A 25,877-nucleotide genomic window follows, 5' to 3' on the forward strand; every position below is an offset into this window, starting at 1 on the left:
GCGTATTTTACTCAGAAATTACTCATTTGAAGGGGAGGGGGAGTAGAAATTTACCCTTTCTACGGTCTCTCTCCCGGCGCGAGATCCGAACCCTAGAAGAACTACTTTGTCGCGAGGAGAAAGGAGGGGGCGGGAAAGCGACGCGTCACTCCACAGAACGCAGAGAAAAGTGGCAGGAACCTGTCGTTGCGCAAGCGGATGCGGGCGTTTGCCAGTAGTAGTTCCGGTTGAGAACGTCGACGCTACTCCGCCTCACCTGGCTTTGACGTCCCGGCGACCGCTGGTTGGCTGGGCTGGCGCGCCCGCCGCGCCCAGTCGCCGTGACGGAGGAGGAGGGAGAGAGAGCGCAAGGAGGGGAAATAGGAAGCGCCGCCGTAGCTCTCGGGTTGCCGGCTCCGGCTTAACTTCTTCCTCTGGGTCGTCCGAGCGCGCTGGCCGCCTCCGGCCCTGTTCCTCTCCCTCGCCGCCTCTCTCTTCTCCTCCCCGCTTACGCTCTCCCCCTTCCCCGCCTGCCCCTTTGCCCTTCTTCCCTTCGCCATGTCCACCCGCTCCTGCCGGGAAAAGGCGCAGAAGCAGAACGAGCAGCACCAGGCCATCCTCGCCAAGCTCTTGCGGGAGGAAGACAACAAGTACTGCGCGGACTGTGAGGCCAAAGGTGCGGGGGGGGGCGCTGGAGGGGAAGGAGGCGTGGCTTCCGAGGCTCCCGGGCGGGGCGACAGGTGAATGGAGGTGATGGGTGACCCAGGTGAAGGGGGCATCTCTGGTCCACGCGAGACGTTAAGGCACGAGGTAGGTTTCTTGGCTGTGGTGTAGAGTGTTAGGTGAATTTAGCCATTTGGGGGGGAAAATCTTGTTTTGTGGCCTTTGATTGTGGTTGTTCAGTAAGCCATGATGGCTTAGGGTAATATGTAAGCGCAAGCACGGTTTCGTTTAGGGGTGGTGATCAGCAGCTGTTAAGGCTCTGGCTTTGTGGAAGCATGTGGCAATAGCAGTTTCTGTGGTCATTTAGTTGTGTTATAGTATTGGATTTATCTTTCTGATTTCTGGTGTTCTAATTGTAAGCTAATTTTTTATTGTGTCCCTTACATTATTTTATTGTGTTCATTTATGTAACAATAATAAAATCAGTGGAATAGTTGGGGGGTATATAAACTTCCAATTATAAATCTGTCTACACTTTCATGAATAGATTAGATCATTATATTATTTCAGAGTCCGGCAAAGGTTTGTGGTTATATATAATGTTTGCCCTAGAGGCTTCTCAGTTTGTGTTGCTTTTGCTCAGTTCTCAGTCTTGACTAAAGAAATATGAGTCATATCAGAAAGCTAATATTGCTTTTCCTGAATGCACATAAGGAAATAGCTATCTTTATAAATACTGCATTACTTCTGGGAAACATTGGCACACTGAGAATAAAAGAGAGAATCCTAATTGCAAAAGTTAGTGGAATGTAATAATGTAGATTGTTATAATTGCATTGCGGCCCAATGATTCATTTACTTAATAAAACACCTGAAAGAAATGTCATTTCTTGATTTTCCAAATTCAGTATGTTTCTGTTGTGTAATTTCAAATCTGTGAACTTTGCAAATAGAAATTAAGTTTTTTATTATAGAAAATTGTAAAATCAAATTTAAAACAGTCCATTCCAAACTGCTTTAAAATATATTCTTTAATAAAGAATGTAGAAATGATAATAGGCATTTATATTAAGAATCTTAGGTAACAAACTAAGGTGTAGGGAAGTATTCCAAACCATTCATCCATTTTTTCTTTGAAATTGAGATTGATTTTTTTACCTGTTTCTAAAGTGAGGTCCACTTTTAAGGTTGATTCAGTCTTGATTTATTTTACCTTTCCTCCTGTTTCCTTCATCTGCCTTTTTTTTTTTTTTAATCTGCACTCAGTCGTTACTGACCCTGCAGTGACTGCTTTGGACGAGTCCTTTGCAGTTTTAGAATATAACATTTCTGCAGTTTTTGAAGATGTTGACAGAAAATATTTACTCTGAATTATTTTATGAGGAAAAGGGAGGGAGTGTGGTTTGTGGAAGAATTTGGAATATGTGCAGCACACATTTATCAAATTTAAATTTATTGTACTATTAATATATATGTGCATGTGTATAATTTGTATATAAAATTAGACATTGGTATTTTGTGTAATTGAGCAGTTTTCTTTGAATATTTGTAAGACAAGTTTTACAATAAATTCTTCCAATGTAGCTTACATAAAAGAATTGAGATCTGCTTTATTAGCAGAACCTATTTCTGTATAAATGGGTGTAGGTTTGTAGCTTACTTGCATATAAGCAAAATTGCTAATACTAGAAGATGTTATAAAAATATATTTTAATTATTGCCATTTGAGAGATAAAGCTTTAAAATAAAAAAAAACAATTTTCTTAGTAAGAAATATTATTTCAACAAAACAAGTCTAGTTTTAGAACAACATTAAGAGCTAGCAGACCTGTTATGAATAAACTTTGTAACACTTGAAATATTTGGTGAAATCTAGTGTGTTCTGAGTGGGCTTGAACTATTTCTCTCTGCAACTTCCTATGACATTTAAAAAATTGTTCCGGTATTGTGAAGCTCTCCAGGGCAGATTTTGAAGCCCCAGCATCCTTTTTCTAGTTTCCACCAACGAGAATTGTGTCTGTTGGCAAACTAAACAGTTTGATTTACATATTAAGAATATAATATGTAAACATAAGCAGTCCACTGCTGGATTGTACCCCTGGCCTATCTAGTCCAGTAGTCTGTTCTCACAGTGACCAACCAACTGCACAAGGAAGCCCACTAGTCTCCCAGCACGTGGCCTTCAGAGGCAGTCACACTGCCAACAAGGCTAATAGGCATTGATCCTCATGCCTCCCATGAATTGGTCCAACCCTTTTTTGAAACCAGCCCAGCTGGTAGCCAGCACTGCATCTCATGGTAGTGAATTCCAAAGTTTAATTATGCCTTGTGTAAAAGAAAATCCTTTTGTGGACCTTAATCTTCCAGGATTCAGTTTCAATGGGTGAAATTGAAGTCCATGATCAGGAATATTCTTTATTTAGAATGACTTGCATAAAAATCTTCATGCTCTAAATTTAAACATTTTAATGATCCAAATGACAAAATATTTCATAGGAATTATTTCCAGTATTTTCTTATAAATACACTTTTTTTCTCTACAAAAATGAAAAAATATCCCAGGAAAAAGTGAAGGGGAAGACATTTTTTCCTATGCCTTCCTTTACTCCATAACTAGACTTTAGATATGGAGTAATAAAGCCTTTAAAAAAGAAGGAATATTAAGTCTTGCTGTATATTAAAAAATATTTGAATGTTACGGACACATTTACAGTTTTTGAAATATAATGTCAAAAAGGGTTTTGGAACATGTGTTTTCTGGGGTTTTATGCACTTAATTTACCTTTGAATCATTTTTCTGAGATAAAAGATCTTGCTTTGTTTTCATTGGTTAAAAACAAACCTGTACAGAATCAATTTATACATTTATAATTCATTTGTAAAACACATTTCTAGGGCTGCCCGACTCCAGAATGACCTGGCTACCTTACAAATTAAAAAAGAAATATCACAGTATCTTAAAAGTTGATAGTTGCCCAAAGGGAACAATAAAAACCCTCTTTCCCATACAGTGCCCAATGGAAAGGGGCCCATCAACCATCCTATTCCAGGGATTGGGGCAAGATCCAGGGGTCCAAAGCTTGTTTAAAGAGAGGGAGGGTAGGTGCAGTTTAAATCTCTGAGGGAATGCTGTTCAAGAAGGCAGGTGCTACAACAGAGTACTCACGCTTTCTGGGTCCTGCTAGAAGACACCGTTTCATTGATGAGACCCAGAACCAACTCTGTCTAATTGTATAGGATGGACAGAGGCCATGGGAGATTGATGCTCCCACAGATAAGTACCCCCTATGCTATGTATGACTTTATAACAGTACCTTGAATTGCATCTAAAACCTATTGGTAACCAATGCAGCTTGCAGAACAGAGGTATTACATGGGCATTATGAGATCTGCCCATAACTGCTCCCAGTGTTGCATTTTGGACTAACTGTTGTTTCTGAGTGGTCCCCAGGAATAGTCTCATGTAGTGTGTATTGCAGTAGTCCACATGTGAGATGACTAAGGCATGCATGACTGTAAGCAGGGTCTTCTGATCTAGGAATGGGTGCAGCTGGTACACAAGATGGATCTCTGCAAAGGCCTTCCTGGCCACAGCTGCCATCTGTTCCTTGAATAGGAGCTGAGAGTCCAGGAAGACTCCCAGATTGCACACCAGTCCCAAATGGGTAAGTGTAGTCCCATTCAGGAATAAAAATCCCCCAAGCGAGGTGGCCCAAGAACCCACAGTCACTAGGTCTTGCTGAGGTTAGCTTGAATCTTTTCCTCCCCATCCAGGCTCCTACTGCATCTAGGCACTGGGACAAGAGGTTGACAGCATCACTTGGCTGGTCCAAGGTCAAGATGAGACAGCTAAGTATCATCAACATACTGATGATATCTAACCCCAGACTGATGGATGACTTCACCCAACAGCTTCAGGTAGATGTTGAAACAGCAGGGTTCAACTCTGAGTATATCCAAACAACTTCATCCACCAGATGCCTAGAATATTCTTCATAGTGGCCTATTAGATGATCCTGTTGTTCATTCCTGCCTAACAAAGAATGGTTCACCTGAAAAGGGCTGCATCTGTGGATGCAGTAACAGCAGAGAAATAATTATGTTTCATTACTTTTATCACCGTGCTTTTACTCCTAGTATGGGCTCATTCAGGTTTATTCTTCAGGTTCCTTCAATGGTACTCTAGGTGTCTCTTCTAACATTTCATTTCCCAGAGGTCCTCAGAAAACTGGGGAGTTTTCTGGGATCAACAAACAGCAAGAGGCCACTTAAGAGTGACCTGATCCAAGGTCTTGATACCTCCCTGTTTGTCAGGTTCAGCCCAAAGAACTCCACGAGACAATGCAAATACAGTTCTGTTGCATTTATTAGCTTCCATCTCAAGACAGAATCTCACCAGACTGAACCCAAGTTCCCAAGCCAGCCAGCCACAACACCGTGAATTCCTTAGGGAGGTGCCAGCCTCATCTTCTTGAACTTTCCATGCTCCTGTTGGTGGCTAAGAACACGCTTATCTTCCTGAGCATGGCCTTCATAAGTCCATTCTATCACACTGTTTCAGACAGAGAATAAGTTCTCAAACATCCACCAGATTCTCAGGGAAAGCCCCAAGCTCTCCCTGAAAGCCCTATGGGTTCCTGGAGCAGACCAGTCTAATAGGTCCTTCCTTCCTGGGAGGTGGGGGGCAGCACCAGCAATGCCACAAAGAGATTAGAGAGTGATGTGACCATAACAAAGGACTAATGATAACATCCTGACTTTCAGATCACATTGCATCTGCCTCAAGATGAAAACCAGATCTAGCGTGTGACCTCTGTTATGCATCAGACACTCAATCATGGTTGCTATAGTGGCCAAGAATTCCTGAGCTGCGCCAGACTATTCCCACCAGAAGCTGGTTAAAGTCCCCAAGGACTATCAACCTCTGAGATTCCACCTCCAGTGAAAGAATGTAGCAACTCAGGGCTATAGCTAAGCAGCAAGGAGACTGGTACAGTAGCAACAAACCCAACTGTTCCCTAGAGCTCAGTTTCCATCACAAGGTCTCATATCCACTTACCTGCAGTGCAGAGTCTCTGAAAGCCATCAAGGCTTCCGTGATGACAACTGCTATTCAATCTCCCCTGGCCCAGAGTACAGCTGATGCCACACATGAAACCCAGGTAGACACAACTACAAGATGGAAATACTCCCCTCTGGGCCCACCAAGACTTCATTATACATGCCAGGTTGGCTGCTGCTTCCATGATCAAATCATGGGTAAGGATGTTCTTACTGAAAACTGAACTAACATTTAATAGCAAAAAGCCAGTGCCACCAAGGATCCAATGACCTAATATCAAGTGAATTCTGAGGGCTGGAAGCCAGGATCAATTTGAACCATCAACCCTGCCACCCCTATGAATGTCAGATTCCCATCATATCTCCCTCTGCCCATCACCATGCTGATGTTATCACCTGCCTTCATTTCTCCTATTCCAGCCCTGCCTTCAGCCTCCCTGGCCATGAAACTCATCCAACTAACTTCCATACCCTCCAAGCCATCGCTTAGCTGTTCCTGCGCTCAGCACTCAGCAGTCAAAGAGGGCCAGCCTGAGTGAATCAACCAAGCAAACATACCAGCAGCCACTCATTTCCCTCACAAATCCCCCATCCCTTCCAGTCCAGAACAGACTTCAGATTAAATTCAGGCTGTGCTGTGAGCAGGTGGTAAAGAAGTCTAGCAAAATAATCTCAAAGGACCCAGACCTGGAAATAAGCAGCTGCAGGGCCTGGGCTGATAACAAATATATTCCTCAGCCCAGCCTTGCTCCCACTGCCACAGTCAAGCACTTCATATCAGAATTAGTATTAAAGGATTACACCAGAAGCTCAGTTTAACATTGTAAAAATAACATATTTCTACCCCAATCTACCAATATGCCAATACTTCTCTTTGGGTTATAAATGTCTGAGGCAGTGTTTCTTAAACATTTTTCTCTCAAGATCCATTCCCACTTTTAAAAATTATGGAAGACCCTGAGAGAGCTTTTGTTTGTATGGGTTATATTTATCGACATTTACCGTATTAAAAATTAAAATTGATGCATTTGCTGCCACTACCGCTTCTCAAAGTAGTTTTATCATTTACAAAGATAAAATACTGTCAGGATTCTCTAACTGAACTATAAAGTTTAATTTTAAACATAGTGATAAAACCTTATTAAGAGAAAATGCTATTTACATTAAATATCTCAAAGCTGCAAAACTCAAAAGTTCAGGCCTTTTTGGATTTAAAACTAGTGAATCTATGCATGTTTTCTGATGTCAAATATATATTAGCACATTTCATTTTAACTAGTTTACATAGTTACTCTATATCAGCAGATTCTATAATTTTACAGAACTGTACTGTTCCTTTACTGTACAAGCCATTGATTGTATTCACACCATGGCTAAACAATACATTGTATTGTTTGTTTTATTTTGGAGGTCTGCTGGGGAAGTGATGTGAAACAAGGAAAATTACCAAATCTTGATTAATATGATAGTAGTGGTCTATAAAACCTTTTGATGATGATGTAGTCTGAATGAAAGAAAAAGCTGGAATTTATGCCCAAACATCAAAAAATTGCAGGATATATTGGGTGTGCATACACATCTGATATAAAAGCAAATATACCAATACATTCTTCTGGGTCACTAAATTGGATTGAAAGGCTTGGACTCTTCCTATGGGATTGTTCCCCGAATCAATCCCAATAGGTTAAGATCCATTGATCCGTATCCTGTTAAGAACAAAATGAAAACTCAGGGTGGCCTGCAAAGAATTGTGCTGAAAGATGCCATACAGCTAAGGGTGTGAAAAATGTTCCTATCTTTAAAAAGGTGCATTCCAACCCATTTTGGAAGTACAGGTAGTCCTCGACTTATGACCACAATTGGGACTGGAATTTCCATCACTAAGCAATGCAGTCATTAGGCAAAACATCACATGACCACATCGCTTAGTGACAGTAGTTCCAGTAGTCCCAGTGCAGTCATTAGCCCAGGACAGCACAGTCATTAGGCAAGAACCTCATGCTTCTTTTGCCCTGCCATGCTCACCTTCACTTCAGGTTCTCCAACCTGCCTATCTCACCCCCATCTCTCCCCTTTTGGCTACGCTGCATTCTGCTGCCTACTCCTGCTTCCCCCCACTGCTGACCTTCACTGTCTTCCTCCTGCTGCTGACCCAGGATCCAGGTGCTGGGCAAGGGTGCAGCCCTGGGAGTGCATGGTGAGTGTGCCAGGGCAGCGGAGCCTTGTCTGTTGAAGGGATCTTGCCAGGCCTGGCTGGGGGGGAGGCAATGGGATGGCAAGGCACAGCACTCTCCATTGATGGGCGAGGCAGGAGAGCCAGCTGTGGCTCCCTGGGTGAAGGTGGATGCTGTGTGGGAAGCACTGCTTGGGGTGGCAGTGCAAGTGGAGGGACATGGGCTTCCCAGAGGCACAGCATGCACTCGTGTTGGAAGTGCTCCTGGAAAACTGACCTGCAGGCTTCAGCAAGGGGTGGAGGCAAGCCCAACACCGGCAGAGCCTACCTACAGGCTTTCTGTTCACTCAGCCCAGCCTTCCTCCTGCAAAACCTCATGAATGGTCAGCAGTTTCCAACGCGCCAAAGCCCACAGACCGATTCTCCAGGGGCACCTCCTGCACGCACTCTGCACCTCATGTTGGAAGCGCTTCTGGCCTGCAGGGGTTCAGCAAGGGATGGAGGAAAGCCCAGTGCTGACACAACCTTTTTGCAGGCCCTCTGCTTGCTCTTGCCCAGCCTTCCTCCTGCAAAACCTAGCAAATGGCCAGCAGCTTCCAATGTGCTGAAGCCTGCAGACCAGTTCTCTAGGGGTGCTTCTGGCGCATGCTCTGCAGTGCATGTTGGAAGCTGCTGGCTGTTCATGAGGCTTTGCAGGAGGAAGGCTGGGCTAAGAGCAAACAAAGGGCATGCGGATAGGCTCTGTCAGAGCTGGGCTCAGCTCTACCACTTGCTGAAGCCTGCAGGATGGTTTTCCAGGAGCACTTCCAACGTGAGCTGCAGAGTGTGTGCTGTGCCTCCGGGAAGACTGCATCCCACCACTTCTACTGCCACTTCAAATAGTGTCTCCTGCACAGCCTCTACCTTCACCTGGGGAGCTGCCTGCAGCTATCCTGCCTTGCCCAGCAACGGAGAGCACTGCGCCTCACCATCCCGCTGCCTCTTCCCCGGCTGGGCCTGGCAAGCTCCCTTTGGCAGACGAGACTCCACCGCCCTGCTGTGCTCACCACGTGTATCCCAGGGTTGCACCCTTGCCCAACACCTGGATCCCAGGCCAGCAGCAGGAGGAAGAAGATGGCAAAGGTCAGCTGTGGGCAGTGGGGGAGGGGCAGCGGGGGTAGGCAACAGTGCAGGGAGGCCAGAAGGGCAGAGATGGGGGGAAGATAGGCACTTGGGGGAGTTGAAGTGCCCCTGCAGTCATAAGTGCTGGCAGGCTGCCATGTGCCCAAATTTTGATCACATCACCATGGGGGCACTGCAATGACCATAACTTCGGGGACCAGTTGTTAATCCATTTTTCAGCACTGTTGTCACTTTGAACAGTCACTGAATGGATGATCATAAGTCGAGGACTACCTGTAGCCTGGCTTTGAAATGAATCATTGTGACATCAGATGATGTCTGGAATACTCAGAGTGGGTTGAAATGTTCTGAAATGAAACATTTTGCACACTTTTCTTCATAGTTCTTCTCTTGTTTCCATGTTCTTATCCTAAGATGTAACAGAAACTTTGAACTACTGTGTCTAGATAGTTTCATTCTGGATCAAGGTAAGCAAATAAAAATGTTATCAAGAAAGAAATGAAGTGGCATTGGTTAAGTATTCTGTGACTAAGAGCTGAGGTATGCAGTTTACTCTAAATTATGTTGCAGTCTTTTCTAGGATAAACTAGTAGTTCAGTGGTTTTTTGGACCTATTTTGTATGTGGCTTACTAATTACAGCCATATCTGACTTTCCTAAAAGTTATTTCCAAACTAAAGTGGGTTGATACTCTTTTTTTTGGATTGTCTTTAAACATCCGGGTGAGCCCAAAAGGCAGGGAAGGTTTCTTGAACTCCACTCAGGAGGAAGCTGAATAAAAGGGCAAAGTTTATAGCAGTTTTCCCCCACTCCCTGTCTTTTGGAGTGCTCACCCTGGTGCCAGGATAATTAGCAAGAACATATTGATATTTGTATTTACATTCATTGGAGAGGAAGGGATTATAAGAGAGCAAGCAGGTGCACAATGGGGAATACACATTGAAAAGAATGTGCTAGCTTGCTTAGGAGGCCAACAAAAGCCTTTAGTGTGAAACTGATTAAGGTCTTGTCAATTTCAGGCAGAAGCTGCTGGTGACCAGGTTCTAATCAACTAATTAAGGTCACAGAGCTGAGCTTCTTAACTAGTGGTTTGCACTTTTTAGGGAGGTGCTGCCCAGGGGAGAAAAGCAGCTCAAGAAGAGATCACCAGTTTAGATGATCTCTCTGCTCTGTGAGGGGGGAAAAAGAAAAAAAATGGGTCAGGCCCAGGACAATGCCTCCCCTGCGAAGATTGTAAATGTGGGCATTGGTCCCAAGGTTACTTTTCCATCACCTTGGTAACTGCAAACAGTCACTGTCTGAGGCAGTCACTAAATGAGGATTACCTGTAGTGAAGAAAAGGGACTGCCATTGATAGCTATCTCCCGCCCTGGAATACTTATTTCCATTGTTTTTCTTTGATTCAGTTTAAAATAATGATGCTAACTCGATTCTGTGCTATTTAGACTTCTTAATACATTCCATGAACTGGGGGACTTTTCCCCTAATCTGTATTTAATACATGTTTCATTGGCAGTCATCAGAATCGAGCTGTCTTAACAGTGTAACTACAACTTTGTATTTATGTTCTAGGGATGACTTTTCCACTTTCAGACAAATGCTAAAATCTTTAAAATATTCTGGAGGATATTTTTTTATTGGGCTTATTAGATAATTTGGTTATTTTCTTCATTTTATTGTTGTTTACTTTTTATTGTCCTTAATAGTAATTCCTTATATAAGCCTTTTAATTTTTTAAAAAGTGGTAATTTTCAATATTTAAGCATGACACTTTCATACTTTACTTTTTTATATAAAAGCATGTTAAGAAAAATTGTGCTGTTTTGTTATCCTTATGTCTGCCTCTGATAAAATGATCTACTACATGAAGAACAAATTAAAAACTATTTGGATATTTATTATAGTACAGAATTTGTTGAATCTTTAAAATGTAAAAAAAAATCTACTTCTAATTGATAAGATAACAGATTTATTTTGCAAGTGCTAAGACTGTCCAACCTGCTTCAGTTCTTCTGTCCTGTGGTTCAGACAGTGATGATTTTTTAATAAGATCTGTCATTGTCTCCATTCTTGTTCTTCATTTTCAGATTGAGAATGTGTTTAATTTGGTGTAATGTTAAATTTAGAAACATTAATAAGCCATTTCTTTTATGAGACCATTATTATTTTAAATGCCCTCAGAAGCTTGCATCTTCCTTCTGTATTTACTTTTTCCAGGATAAGAGGATAATTTTATCTCCAAATGTTGAAGGTTTTATTAGATCTAGCTTGATAATTGCTATACCAAAAAGTCTAGGGTTTGAGAACAATAGTCTATAGGGAATATGCTCAATTAGTTATCAAAAGTGAGAATTTAATATTTTTATTTGAAATATTAAAAAAATATTGTTATAGTTCAATACAGTTTAAGATTCATACATGTTCCCATGGTAATTTGTTTTATATCTTATAGCTCAAGTGCTCTTGGGATTCATCTGCTGATAAATTATACTCAAATTCTTGCTCTTGGTTGATCAGAAAGGTTTTGGGGAAGTAACTGTATGTTGCCTTGTTAATTATTTTGGAAGATCTGAAAGTTTCTTTCTTTCTTTTTTTTTGTGTGAGATACTGAAACTTCATCTAGATGTGATATCTAAAAATTCTCAATTGGAATTGTGATGTTATTTAAAAAAAAAAAAAGAGGAAAAGGATTGTTAACTTTTTCCTTCATTTCCTTTTTTCCCCAATGAAAGTTCTTCTCCACCGTTTCCCAGATATTTATTATTTTAAGGTAAAATTCACTTGTGAAATACTGGCTGGAGGATTACTTTTCTTCAGTGTGTTGTTGCCAATTATTATATTATTGAAAATTAACCTGTTTATGTGCATATGGGTGTGCCCTTCATTTTCAGCATCATTTATTACTTTTTAATGACTGTTTCCTTGATCATTATGTGCAGTCTCAAATTTATGCCTACAGCTGCATTAGATTAGCATCAACATGTGTATCTTGTTTATATCTCCTTTATTTAGACAAACAACTCTTCTTTTGGGGGAATTTCAGATTTTTGTCATAAATGCTTCCTTGAATACTTTCTCACTGTTTGTATGTCCAAGATGATTTAGCCTTCATTTCTATTTTCATTTCTAGTTTGATATACATGTATAATTTATTAACCAAGATGTAAAGAAAAGCATGTCATGTTTGCTTTATATTCAAATTTGTGCTCTCAGAAGGATCAGACAAATTACTATGGGTACATTGTTGCACAGTTTGTGTATATACAACTACATAGAGTTGTAGATGTAATGGAACTGGAAATATTTGAATCTTTTTTCAGAGTCATGATACATTAAGTAAATTAAGACCTATAGTAGAGTAAACAGGAGAAATTAGGTCACAAAGAAAGATTAAGAGCAACTGTTTCAAGGTTTTTTATGCCCAGGTTTTCTACAAAAATTAAACAGTAATATGTCAGCTTCTAACACTGCACCTTCATGTGCTCCAGATAACCATGATAGAGTGAGAAAAGATTAAAGATTGGAATTGTGAAACAGGGAGTGAATAGGTCCTCTAGAAATATTTGGACAACCTTTGAGGGACCCTAAGTGCAAGTTGAATAATTTAGCAAGATTGACCATGTTAATAGCAGACTAAATAGATTGTGACTCTGGGGATCTTTACCTTTCAGTTGTAGGAGAAAAAAAAAGGAAATAATGTAAATCAGAGTATGTGTACCTTGTTTCAGAGGAGAATACAAGGATGTCATTAAGTTTGATCATGTTATTTAGATGCTTACCGGCTCTTTACATGTTAATTGCATGAGGTGAAACATATCTACCTGGACCTCCAGACCAGGTAGATATAAGTGATAATAAACTACCTGTTCTTAGGGAATATAATATGTAGTTCAGAAATAACATCTAGAATGGCAGGTCCCACCTTGTATCTAACCCACAGAAATAAAATGGCTGATTACAGAGAGAGACACTAATTTAGGGGACAGAATGAAAGAAAACTATCTAAATGATGGAGATATGTGTATTAAGGTTTTATTAAGCCTCAGTGGAATACCTTTTATTTTTAACGATAAGGTAGAAAAAAGCCACTGGGTAGAACCTGCAGCTCTAACAGACCTATTACAGCACAGCAAGGCATTTGTCTAAGAGGTTAGATAATCAAGAATGTGTATATACTATCATTTGTTCAGTTCATCCTATTTGATTTTAATTAGACTCAGCTCTAAAGAAATTGAAGCAGTCAAAACATAACAGTTGGCATTTCAAAGTTCTACTTTGGCATGAAAAATAACACAAGTCAGCAAAGAATAGGGCTAAAATAATGTATAGTAATAAAAAAATGAATAGAAAGTACAACAGAGTCAACTCTGTTGCATATTAAAGATGTGGTTAAAGAAAACTACAGTTGGGCTTTCAGAATGTTTTGTCAATTAAATTTTAGCTAGCTTTCCAAAGATGATTGATTCCAAGAAACAATAAGGCAATGATGCATAGAATAAAAGGACCATAAGGGATATCCAGGCCATGCATTATCTACTGATCTACTTTCAAGTTAGAACACTTCAGGATTGGATTGTTTTTTCACCAAGGGTTTAGGCAGCCAATTTTAGATTATGACTTAAAAGTCAGAAGTCATTTACAGTTATCCAGAGTTTCTTTGCTTTACTTACTAGAAGAATACACAGAGTAAAAGGTACCAAGTCATTAATTTCCATTTCTACAAATTCAGATAGCATAGTGTGCTGCCATGGATCTATTACTAATGAAACCTTTCCCCTAAAAAAACATAAATTGCACTTATAAAGCAAGGTGGTGCTAGGTAATGTCAGAAGAAATGGAAAAAAATACACCATGTTTACATGCTTTTTACCACAAATTGAAAACTTGTTTAAATAGATTTTTCTTACTATCAGCTGACCTAATTATGTTTTTGTATGCTGTAAAGTGACAGAAGCGTTTTTACTATTTTTATTATATATTTTATTGTATTTATTATCATGGAAATCATTTTGATTTTTAATTAAAAGCAGTATAAAATACTGCGTGTAAATCAATAAAATATTTATATCCTCATATTATTTCAGAATAAATGTCAAGCCTTGACCATTTTTATTTTCTAGAAATGCCAGTATGCCTCTGTTAGCCCTTTGAGGTAGACCAGGTCAGGAAACAGTAAATACTACAACTCTGTTTTATTGATGTAAGCTATAATAACAGACTCTTGAAAGCCTGACAGTGTTTCTCCTTCCCTCCCACTTATAACAAAAAGAGTCAGTTTTGAGTTGATTTCCCACATTTTCCCATTTTCTTGGCCTAAGCTCATGCTTTACTAAGGATTGCCACCTATTTTTTCAAGGCTAGCTCTCTAGTCTTCTACAGCCTTCACCCAGAAGCATTACTACTCATATAAATGTGGATTATGCTTGAAGCTGATGCTTTCATTTGTAATTGTCAGTTTCCTGTTTTATTTATTTATGTTAGTGTGTATGGATGGGTGCATGCATGCATAAAATCAGCGGTGTCAGGAAATTTTGTGGATACTAAGATATCTGTGGTGCCCATAGGCATCACATTGCTTTTCCATCCTTGAAATAAGTGGAACGACACTATAACTTTTTATATGAGAACTTGATAGTTTTGTGCATTTAAAAGAGAAGTCATTCTTTTATAAACGTCATACAGTGTGCACTTTTGTTAGTCATATTTTTTTTAAATTATCTTTAGTTTTCTAAAAATGGTAAATAAGGGGGAAAAAACACTTTAATGGCTTACAGGTTAGCTTGCTGATTATGTGCATACATTCATTGTGCCACTAGGTGGAACCATTATCCAAGTGAATCACTCTCGTAATCATCCAGTTTGCTTTGCTTAAAGTTAACAGTTCCTTGAATATCAAGAAAGGCTGGCTGTTAATAAAGCTATAGAACTCTCTGGGATAGGCAGATGTCAAGAAAGCTATTTTCTTGCTTCCTATAGTGTGAGAGGCACAGGGAACAATGTGATTGTCACCCTGTATTTTACCATAATTTTCATCTTGTAGCTAAATCAATATAATAAAGATAATCTGACCTACAGAAAAATGAGTAGTATTCAAAGGAGCCCTACATTTATAATAAATAAATACATTTTGGCACTGTTCACTGACAGGGATATCAGAATTATTTGGCATTCAGAATAGACATTTAGTACAAATATCTATTAAGATGTGTGAAATAAGTAATTTTTTATGTTGGTTGAAATTCTGAAAACTAAAATTGTTGCCTTATATCTGTATGCAGTAATATTATAGAAAATGACCTTTTCATTTTAAGGAAAGGTTCTTTTCACAGAAAGTGAGGTTTGTGGTAAAACCTTTAGAGTTACCTGTAATTCAGGAAAATATTTTGCTTGCATCTTGAAGTTTTCCCCATGTTCTTTAATAATACTTTTGAACAGTATTTATACAGAAACTAGTTCAGATGAAATTAAATGCATATTTACATTTTGGCTTCTATTACAAATTGTCTGATCTCCATCCAAAAGAAGAACATAGTTCACTGTTACAGTCCCCACAGGGCTTTCTTCTACATAAATATTATACAGTAGTTGGATGAGGGAAGGCAGTACTTGTGGGATCATTGGAAATGCTGTGTTACAGAACATAAACATTGTATTATAAGTTTTTAATCTGTTTTAAGCATGATCTGTCATATAATAGATGCATCTTTCTGCCATTGGTAATTTTGATGTAATTTATATTTGTTTAAGATACATAAAGTGTGTTACAGTTAAAAAGACCAGCTTCTAGAAATGCAAAAGGATTTCTAATAAATGCAATCCACAATATTCAAAGATTATCGCTAAATATTAAAAATACAATTCCCTATCAAACTAGGTATTTTGTTCAAGTGGTAGAAGTAATGTTTAGAAATAAAAGAAGAACCAAGTTAGTGTTGTGTGTAGATCCAAAGAAAACTAGTAAAATATAAAAAGCTGCTATTACTTTTTTTTACAAATACTTGTGCTGGAATTCATGCAGAGAGTTTAATAACAGATCTCAGGCTTCTTGTATAGTAGGCTGTATGGTAGAACAATATAATTGATTTTTTTTAAAAAATGTAACGTTAATGTTGAAACAGGCCTTCCGTTAGTGGAAACTTCCATCTGAATGTTGAATATTATTCGTTATCTCAATGCTTTAGTTCTTCAGTTCTTAGTGATCAAAGACTTGAACTAAATCAAAGTTTTAGAAGCTTTTCTTCCTTTCTTATTTTTTTTTTATGCCCCAAATTAAGAAAATTAAGGCTGATCATATTAACAGAACATTTGTTTCCCTAATAAACAAGGAAGAGATTTCAAGGAAGTAGAGTGTATATAGGTTCACTTATCCTGAATTAATAAGCACAGAGTTTCTTTTCTTTTTCTTTTTTCTTTTTCCTTTCTCCTTGTTCCTTTACTTTCTCCCAGACACCCATGGCTTCTGAAGGCTTGGGAAGTCTTTTATTCTCCCTATAGAGAAACCTTTTCAAATATTGGGGCTGCCATTTTCAGGGCTCATCTTTTTGAACAGCAGCACCAAGAGACACATTGGTTGATTTCCTGTTCCTCCCATTTGCTCCCAATGACCTTCCACACTGTGGCTATTGCTGGAAGCAGCAACAGAGGAAGCCTGTGCCACTTCTCAGGGCCCATTAGGTTGTCTTCAATTTATTCAAGAAGCTGAGAAATATGCAGATTTAAAGGGTAGAATAATAGAACAGAGACCAACACTTTCCTCTTTCACTAGTGATGATTGATCCACCCTTCATCTGGATTAATATTGCTGGATTAGGCAAATGGTTCTTGCTTGCCCTCATCCTAGTGCTCCTTTGTCTTCTTGAAAGACAGCTCCCCCTTAAGGAAGCTGGCTCCACAGCAATGCATATGGAGCTACCATTTATGGGAAGGCACAGTACAGAGAAGCACCATCATGCTTTCCCCTTATGGATACTTGCAATAAGGGAGATCCCCAAAAGCATTGAAGGTGGAAATGCTAGTGCTACTCATCCTTTTATTCCTCAGAAGTCCTCTCAAGTCAAGAAAAAAGGCCTAAAATCAAGAAGAAATATAGCTATTAGGAGAATATCTCCTCAGTCTCTGTGCATAAATTCCCTAGGCCAATTCCTCTCATAGTTCTGTGTCCCCTAAGAAGGTGGACAAAGAAGAAGAATAGTTATCAGGGGAGGAAGATGACAAATAATTAACTTCCAGAGACTCCAGAAGGGTTTCTTGTTCTTTTGTTCTTTGTTTTATATAGTAGTTTCACTCTTCTATATAAGAAGGTCCATGATACCATTGTCTCCAAAGGAATTCAATCCCTACAATTTTCAGATCAGTTGTTGGATCCAGGGGTGGCCAAAGTATTCCCATTAGTTTCGGATATAGCAGCTAACATCTCCTCCCTAGTTACACTGATTAGGGTTATGAGGTCTGAGTGGGGCCTCTCCATGTGCAAAGAAAGGACATATTGTATACCTTAAGTATCTTGTTGGTAGGTGCTCCAGTAGCCTATCTGACTGGGGGATGAAAAAGATAGAACTGACATGCCCACGCATCCTAATTATAGATGCTATAATTTTTTTTAAAGGAGGGCTCAAGACACCAATACTCTAGCAGTAAAGACAGCAGAGGCCACTTATATGTTTTGAGCAACAATCCTATAGTTTTCAAAGGTCCTTGTGTTGATTCCCAGAGACCTAGGGTTACTCCACCAAGGTGTTCACAAATTGGCCAAGGGGATGGCTTTTATAATCTACTCCATCCTAGATATGTTCCAAACCATTGATTATCTGTTTGTGATGAGGCCATAGAGCCATTCCACTGGCAGAAAGGTTCTTAGGGTGCTATTTAATCTTTATGGAGACATTCTGGATCTCAAATGTTTCAGCTGGTCCATGCTATGCTACAGGATCTGAATGGAGATCATAAAGTCTTTTTATTTTATTTATTTGTTCAATTTATATAGCCACCCATCTCACATACCTGACTCTGGGCAGCTCACAAAATTAAAACATAAAAAGCCAATACAAAAAATAGCCAAAATCATACAATAAAAACCATTAAAACACACTAAAAACAAAAACTATTAAAACCATAAAAACCATAATCTGTGAGAGTGCAATCCAACTTACTAACAATGTAGCCATTTAGCAGGCTCCACACTACTACTAATGGATCCCCAGCCAAGATGGCAAAGCCAAGTCTTCAGACCCTTTGTAAAGGCCAGAAAAATAGGTGGCAATCTAAATTCTGGGGCAATGATGTTCCAAAAGGTGGGTGCCATGACAGAAAAGGCTCTCTTCCTGGGTTCTATCAGATGACATTCCTTAGTAGATGGGACCCATCACATGCCTCTCCTGCTGGATCTAATGGGACGGGTAGATATAACCAATGAGAACAAGTCCCTCAAATATCCTAGATTACTTTCAATCTAGAGACTAGCTAAGCTTCCTTGACATACAGGAGGCATATTTGTACATACCCATTCACCTCTCCCACCAGAGGTTCCTGAGATTTCAATATCTGGGCTGCCAAGATAATGCTTTTCTCTTTAGGCTGTAGGGTAGATATAACATCTAGTCAGCTATCCAGTGCCATCCAAGGTCTAGTCTTCTATATCATTCAGGAGTAGAGCTATTTCTTTCCTCTACAGTATCTGTACTATCAGGAAATGATTTTGGAGCCACAATAGATCTAATCTTCCTCTCACTTTACTGACACAGTTTCTGCCAGTGGAATAAGAGGAAGAGGATATGATATATAATGGCTGCAGTTCTTCAGGTACAGCTTTTTTGGAAGCAGGTCCTGCAACCCAACAAATTAAGGTGCCAGATCCCAATACTTCAGTACTTTCAGATTCCCTGGGATCATCTGTCTCTGCACAGTCACATGTCAAGAACTTCCTGCATGGAGCTACCTTCTGAAGCCTCTACCTATTCATAGTAACTCTTCTCATTTCCTTCCAGGGACTTCCACCTGATCTTAAAAGCTTGCGTGTCTACTTTTTAAACTTCTCCACTTAAAATACTCCATATAACCATAACTTTAATTAGCAGCTTGATCAGTCAGGGATAAACTCGATGTGATCTTTCTGCATGAAACTCCGTCTTCCACCAGACTCAAATATATGTCTGTTCTGCCCACATCCAGCCATAACCCTAGAGATACTAGTGGGACAAGTTGACCATTTGGGGAGCCAGCAAATTCTACCTCAAAAGGATCAAGGACTGACATTGGTCAGACTACCTCTTTATCTCATTCTGTGAGCTTTTTTTTTTCCTAGCAATAGGAGTCTTTTATACATAACTCATTGCTACAAGGACTGGTCTGCAGCTGCATTGACAGGTAACATGGCCCAGGCCACAAAGAGAACAGTCTTATTAGCTGCCTTTTCCACCAGTGCTCCATTGAGTACCCCATGAAGACAACAGTAGTAATACAAATGTTCCTGTGGTCTGAGTTCCACATTTAATACATCACAAAGTCACACTAATGCCTGAGAATAATGCTGACAGCACATAACCATTTACCTGGTATGAGTATAAACTATTCTTGGACACACAGCTTTATCTCAGAGCTCCTTTTTGAAGCTTGCATGTCTGAGTATGTTGCTGTGACTGCCTTTCCTATTTAATGGATAATTGAGTCTCACAGGTGCTGAGTGTAAGTTAAAGATGTAGAGAATCTAGTTTCTGATTTTGTGCTCTGGTTCAGTATAGTTCTCCCTGCTTGACTGCAGAGAAACCAGCTCCATTTTGGGTGTCTTATCCCTTGGTTTTTCTCATAACGGTTTTATTTTTAAAAATTGGTCTTGTGGTTGCTTTTTCCCCCTTTCTCCTTATCCCATTTTTCCTTTGTCTCATGTCATTTCAATTATAAGTTTTAGTACATCTTGTATTATGGTTTATTAATGTTCTGTTAGCTTCTCTGGGAGTCTTCTGGGTTGATGGGTAGAAATGCTTTAAACAAATAAACAACTTCAGTTCTAGCAATGTCTGAATAAACCTCTTAAAATCCACTTGAGAGAATAGAAAGTTTGCCTTAACCAAACAAGCAGCTCTCTACCAGGATAACAACATAATCATCAGAAGTATTTATCCCATTCTTCAGCTGAAGAAAGCTCCTAGAGCTGCTTACAAAAATCAATAACAGGGAAGTGTGCTGACTGAAGAACTTTTGCACATATTAACTGTAAACCCTAAAGAGTTATAGAAAAAAATAGCTAGGGGGTTAGACAGAAAAGCTACCTTGTTTTGAAATGGACAATTTTTAATTGTTTGCTAGTAACATGGAAACTTTTGTATGTTGCAGCTTTGATTCAAGATTCTTCAACATTGCTGTGTTCAGTATAGTTAATAGTGTCAAAAATTCAGAATTAAGATTTCAAAGTTGCTTGGAAAAAATCAAGACATGTACAGGCCATCTACAATTTCCAACAGACTATATATTTTCTACTTGTACAGTTTTGACAACCCTTCATCTACAGACCTCCTTTCTACTAGAGAGTCACATGATAGCTTAAATCTTTCTATTTGAACTAATGTTTCTGGTGGCATTTTGTCTATAATGGATCTTGACAGAGAGATGGATTTAGGGCTGCATTTAATCCATGAATAGTTCATCCTTGTCTGCAGTACATGTGGAAGTGGGCTATCTATGTCAAGATGGATTTTTTATTTTTGCCTAAGTGCAACACTTTCCTTCCTCGCAGGTGTCCCATAAATGGGATGATGTCATCAGATGGCAGTTCTGAAAATCTTAAGACCTTTTTTGCATTTTTAGGAGTCTTGGAGGGGTTTCAGGGTGGAAATGGATGCACTTTCATTTATAGAGGCTTAACATATTTATCTCTACATTTATTTCATTACAACTTTTTTTTTCCTAAACACTTTCTGCTGGTGGCATTACCTAAAATGGATGTAACTGAGCACTGTAAGAGCTTGTCTTTGTCTACAAAGTGACAATAAGAGCAGAGTTCTTCACTGTGCTTATTGTCTGCAGATTACCACCTGGCAGACCTGTTCAGAATTGCCTGGGCCTTTTTTGAGAAGGATGCCTGGAATAAGACACTTGAAAGCTGGCTAGATAATTTTGTTAGTTTCTTGGCAGATAAAGTTACTGTTATTTGCTGAAGACTGGATACCAGTTGGATGGAATCCACTGTGATGAGCAAAGCAGGGTCTTATGTTGTTATCTGGGATTCATTTGGGCTTCCCAAGCCCAAGATAGTGGATAAAATCCTCTGTGATGTGAGTTATGCCACTTGTGGGCTTGATCCATGTCCCCCCTGGCTCCATTAGGCAGCTAGGATGGAGTGGGTGAGCAGCTGGAACTGGGAAATGTTCAGTGCTTTTTTGAAAGGGGGGATCATGCCATCTATTTTAAAAGAGATATCTCTGTCCCTTTCTCCCTTGATGAAGCACTCCTTTGACCCAGCTATTTTTGACACATTTTAAGGATGGTTTTTGAGAAGGTGATAGTGGCTGAGCAACTGTGATGGAAAACCCATGGGAACACTGAGGGGGCAGGGCTGTTGCAGAAAAGATTCTTGAGACCAGTGGAGGGGGAAGCATGAGAAAGAGAGTAACTCCAGCTTAATTATGCTAGGTATACATTGTATGGGAGAATTACTTTTGGTAGGCTTTCAGATTTCTTTTACATTGCCCTACTAGCAATAAAGAACTTCCAGAAATCCAAGTGTTTCCTTAGGTTACCAGTCACATAGGGCTTAACAACTACAGACAATCCTAGAAAACATGGATTTTCTAGATTCTTGCCAGTCAAGATTCAGACCCAGTCATGGAGTGACCATCTAGACCATGCAAGGAGTGTACCCTGTTGGTTTTGTTAGACTTCTCAGCAGCATTTGAAACCATCAAGCATGGTACCTTCCTGGGCAGCCTACAGGGGCTGGGAATCAGGGTCCTATCTTTCTGTTCTACCTGAATGGGCAGTTGCCGTCTGTAATTGTGGGGCAGGCGGGACAGCATTTAATGCCATGGATGTTACCTAATTGTATGCTGCCACCCTAGACCGGAACAGGGATGCTGCAGAAAGCTTGAACTGTGACAAGGCTATCAGGATTTGGACGAAATGAAATGAACTTACATGGAATCCATCCAAGACTGAGTTGCTTTTTGTCAGTAAAATCCAGGAACTTCAGCATCTGTAGACTCTAGATATGGTGGCACTCCTCCTGATGGGCTTGATTTGTGATCTAGGGGTTCTCTTGGACTTGTGGCTACTGTTTAAGCAACAAGTAGAGGCCATAGCCAAGCATGGCTTTGCCCAGCTGTGACTGATACGCCACTTGTCTATTTGGACGAGGATGCCTTGGTGGCAGTATCTCATGCTTCAATCAGTACTGAGTTGGATTACGTATAATGAAGCTGCAACTGCTTCAAAATTTAGCAGCCAGATTGTTGAGGGGACAATCCCATCATTGTCAAATAACATCAGTACTAAAGCCACTGCACCAGTTGCTAGTTGGCTTCCAAGCCAATCAGGCTTGTTGATGGCCTACAAAGATCCATTATTGCATAGCACTGGGTTACATTAGGCACCAACTTGCCAAGTCTCAATATGCTAATCTGGCAAGAACATAGCAAAAAAGCCTACTCAGAGTCCCTGTTCTACCTAAGGTGTGGTGAACGTGGACCATAGCTTTTGTAGCCTATGTATTTGGAACTCCTTGCTTCCAGAGGTTCAAGCAGCCCCTTCCCTCTTGACATTTTATAAAGCTGTTAAAACAGCACTGATGTACCATGCTCTTAACCAGGATTAAAATTTTCTGGTTGCCATATGCATGATTTATATTAATTATGTCTTTCTTTTGTTTTTATCTTGTATTTTTCCTGTTTCACACTGCCAAGAAGTTAGACATTGAGGTGGGTTATAAAAATGATGAAATAAATAATAAAAGTAGCAAAATCTCACAGTGCTACAACTTGGGCATTATACTGCTGAATTTCAATGATATGATCTAGGGGTGCTCTGGGGACTCTACACACGTTGCAGTTTGCTTGCCCTTAATCTAGAGGCGGCTGAAAACAAGTTGGTTTTTTTTTTAATATACCCCAAGTATATATTTTTAAATACTCTTAAGTATTATACAGTTGTTTAATTTTCATACATTTCTCTTAGGTCCACGATGGGCTTCCTGGAATACAGGTGTCTTTATTTGTATCAGATGTGCTGGAATACATCGAAATCTGGGGGTGCATATATCCAGAGTCAAGTCTGTCAATTTGGACCAATGGACACCAGAACAAATTCAGGTTAAAAAAAGTTGTATTATGAGAAATTTTGGGAGAGTTTGTTTCAAAATATTTGTTAATAAAATGGATCACTGAGTTTTAAAAATAAAAAAACTAACAGAATTTTTCTAGGTAATGGTATAATTATTTCTTGAATGTACTTCTATGTGGAAACTGCATCTTGCAACAAGTTATTTTATGTGTTCAAAATGGAAGTGTACCTTCCAATCTTAGTAGCACCTTATACATACCAGCAGTCTTGGTGAGATAGGGTATGCAAAAGGTTCTGACTCAAAACAGGTTGTTCAGTCCATATACCAGGCCATTCCAAGTATTCCAGAAGTTACCTCACTTCAAATTGGTCTGTTCCAAGTGTTCTGGCAGGTCAGAAAAGCCCATTCTGTAGTCAATTACTTCTAGAAAATTTGGAGAACTTTAGAGTCTGAATATTCAATTTTTCAAACTTGCAATATAAAGTTCTTGGTAGTAAAACATGTCATCAGTTTTTAATGTTCAAAGATGTGAACTATTTATTATCTTGTTTTGTTTCCAAGCTTGTATTTTTTTGTAAAATGTTTATCCCGTTTTCTATTATGTAAATTCTGTTGTATATTTTTTATAAAATGTTTATCCCTATTTTCAGTTCTATTGTATATTATTCCTTTTGTAAGCAGAAGGAATAAAATGCAATAAGATAATCCTTATTTACTCCCATATGGTTTGATATTTATGCAGATGTTTATAATCAAAGCCTAGAATTATTTGTTTTATGCTATTTAGCTTTCACACAATATTGAAAATTCACTGAGCCTGACAAACCAATTTTAATCATTATTACGCCCATGAAAAGTTTAAAAAATAGAATTCTGATATGTAGAATTCTTCATTCACTTATTAAAATGAAACTTACAAAGCTGAGATTAACAGTAGTAAAGATATTTAAAATAAACATTTTTAAGTTATGTTATAAAATCAGCAAATTCTAAAGCATGTGCTAAAATAAGAATACTGATGAATTGCTGAAATAGATTTAAAAGGAATGTTATAGCATTAAATGTTTCTCTTGCTCAAAACATCCAACCTCTGTAAATGTTGCTACTGTTACATATTGTTGTAGTAGGTGGCTGAGCCTATATAGGTAGTCCTTAATTTAAGATCATTTGTTCAGCAATCATTTGAAATTACGGCGGCACTGAATGAAGGGACTTAAAATCACTCCCCGAAGTTATGGGTGTTGCAGCGCCCCCACAGTCATATGATCAAAATTCAGGTGCTTGGCAGCCTACCCACACTTACGACCACAGGGGTGCTTCAGCTCCCCCCACCCGCCTATCTCCCCCCAATCTATGCCCTTTTGGCTCCCTGCTACCCTGCACTCTGCCACCCCAGATGACCTTTGCTGTCTTCTTGCCCCCACTGCTGATGAGGCATGCCTGACCTGGCCCTTCGCAAGGCAGCTGCTGGCCACGTGAGGCTTTCTTCCTCAGGTCGCACATAGCGGTTTCCTTGCAAGACCTGTGGAAGATGGCCTCACGTGGCCAGCAGCTGCCTTGTGAAGGGCCAGGCCGAGCACACCCCGTCAGCAGCAGGAGCAAGAAGATGGCAAAGGTCAGCTGGGGTGGTGGAGCACAGGGTGGCAGGGGCCTTGGAGTGCAGGGTGGCAAGGGTGACTGGGACTGTGCTGTGCTGGGTGTGGCTTTGTGCCAAGCTCCTGGGCCGGGCTGGAGCTGGACTTCATGCTGCGGCTCTGGGGCTGCTTTTTGCCAGCCCAGCAGCCAGGCTAGGGCCTGCCTCATCAGCAGCGGGAGCAAGAAGACAGCAAAGGTCAGTTTGGGTGGCAGAGCACAGGGTGGCAGGGGTCTCAAAGTGCAGAGTGGTGAGGGTGACCATGGCTGGGAGTGTGCTCAGGCAGCTGCAGTTTCCCAGGGCATGGCAAGTAGCCCCAGAGCTACATGGTTCTGGGGCTGCTTGCCACCCTGCAAGACAGGGTGCAGGGCAGCCAAAAGGGTACAGGTGGGGAGATATGTGGGTGGGGGGAGTTGGAGGCAGTCCCTTACCTTACTGAGGCTAGAGACTAGGATGGACCAAGCCCAGAATGGCTTGGATTGGGATGGGTCCTCAGCTAACAACCAGTGGATTTTGCTTAATGACTGCAATGGGGAGTGCCAGAATTGCCATTGTTAAGCAATATGGTCACGTGATGTCTCGCTTTACAACTGCATTGCTTAGCGATGGAAATTCTGGTCCCAATTGTGGTCATAAGTTGAGGACTACCTGTATGGAGAAGGCTGGAAATCTCAGACTTTGCCTCCAAGAAGCCCTCTGACTCTTTACATGCTGGCCTTGCCTTCTGTTTTGGACACAGTCTTGGTAATTCCTGCTGCTGTCATACCAAACCTGACTTCTTCCTCCTAATCTTGGTATATGAGAGTGATAGCACTCACATGCCCTATGCTGTCTTTCTGGTGATTAAAAGTTCAAGCTATAAGAGTTGAAATAATTTCAGCAGCGTAGCCTCCTAGTCAGATAGCATAGATCCATGTTACTAAAGGATTCTGCCCTTCCTTGGGAGATAGACCAATCTCACAAGAGATAAACAAAATTGAA

The 25,877-nt window shown here is 40.0% G+C and overlaps 1 protein-coding gene across 2 annotated transcripts in view; it reads left to right on the forward strand.

Moving 5' to 3' along the window:
- Positions 1-248: 248 nt before the first annotated feature.
- The window catches only part of SMAP1 (small ArfGAP 1), a 75,825-nt gene continuing 50,196 nt past the window's right edge, over positions 249-25,877 (forward strand). For both annotated transcript variants that reach the window (XM_088137663.1, XM_088137666.1), the window contains exons 1-2: positions 249-655; positions 23,158-23,291. In XM_088137663.1, coding sequence (XP_087993789.1) covers positions 538-655; positions 23,158-23,291 — 252 coding nt within the window. In that variant the 5' untranslated portion in view covers positions 249-537. The remainder of the gene's footprint in view (positions 656-23,157; positions 23,292-25,877) is intronic.

The sequence above is a fragment of the Python bivittatus genome, unplaced genomic scaffold (genome assembly GCF_059951505.1).
Source record: "Python bivittatus isolate LINGU-HERP-01145 unplaced genomic scaffold, Pbiv_v1 ctg000020_np1212, whole genome shotgun sequence".
Classification (NCBI taxonomy): domain Eukaryota; kingdom Metazoa; phylum Chordata; class Lepidosauria; order Squamata; family Pythonidae; genus Python; species Python bivittatus.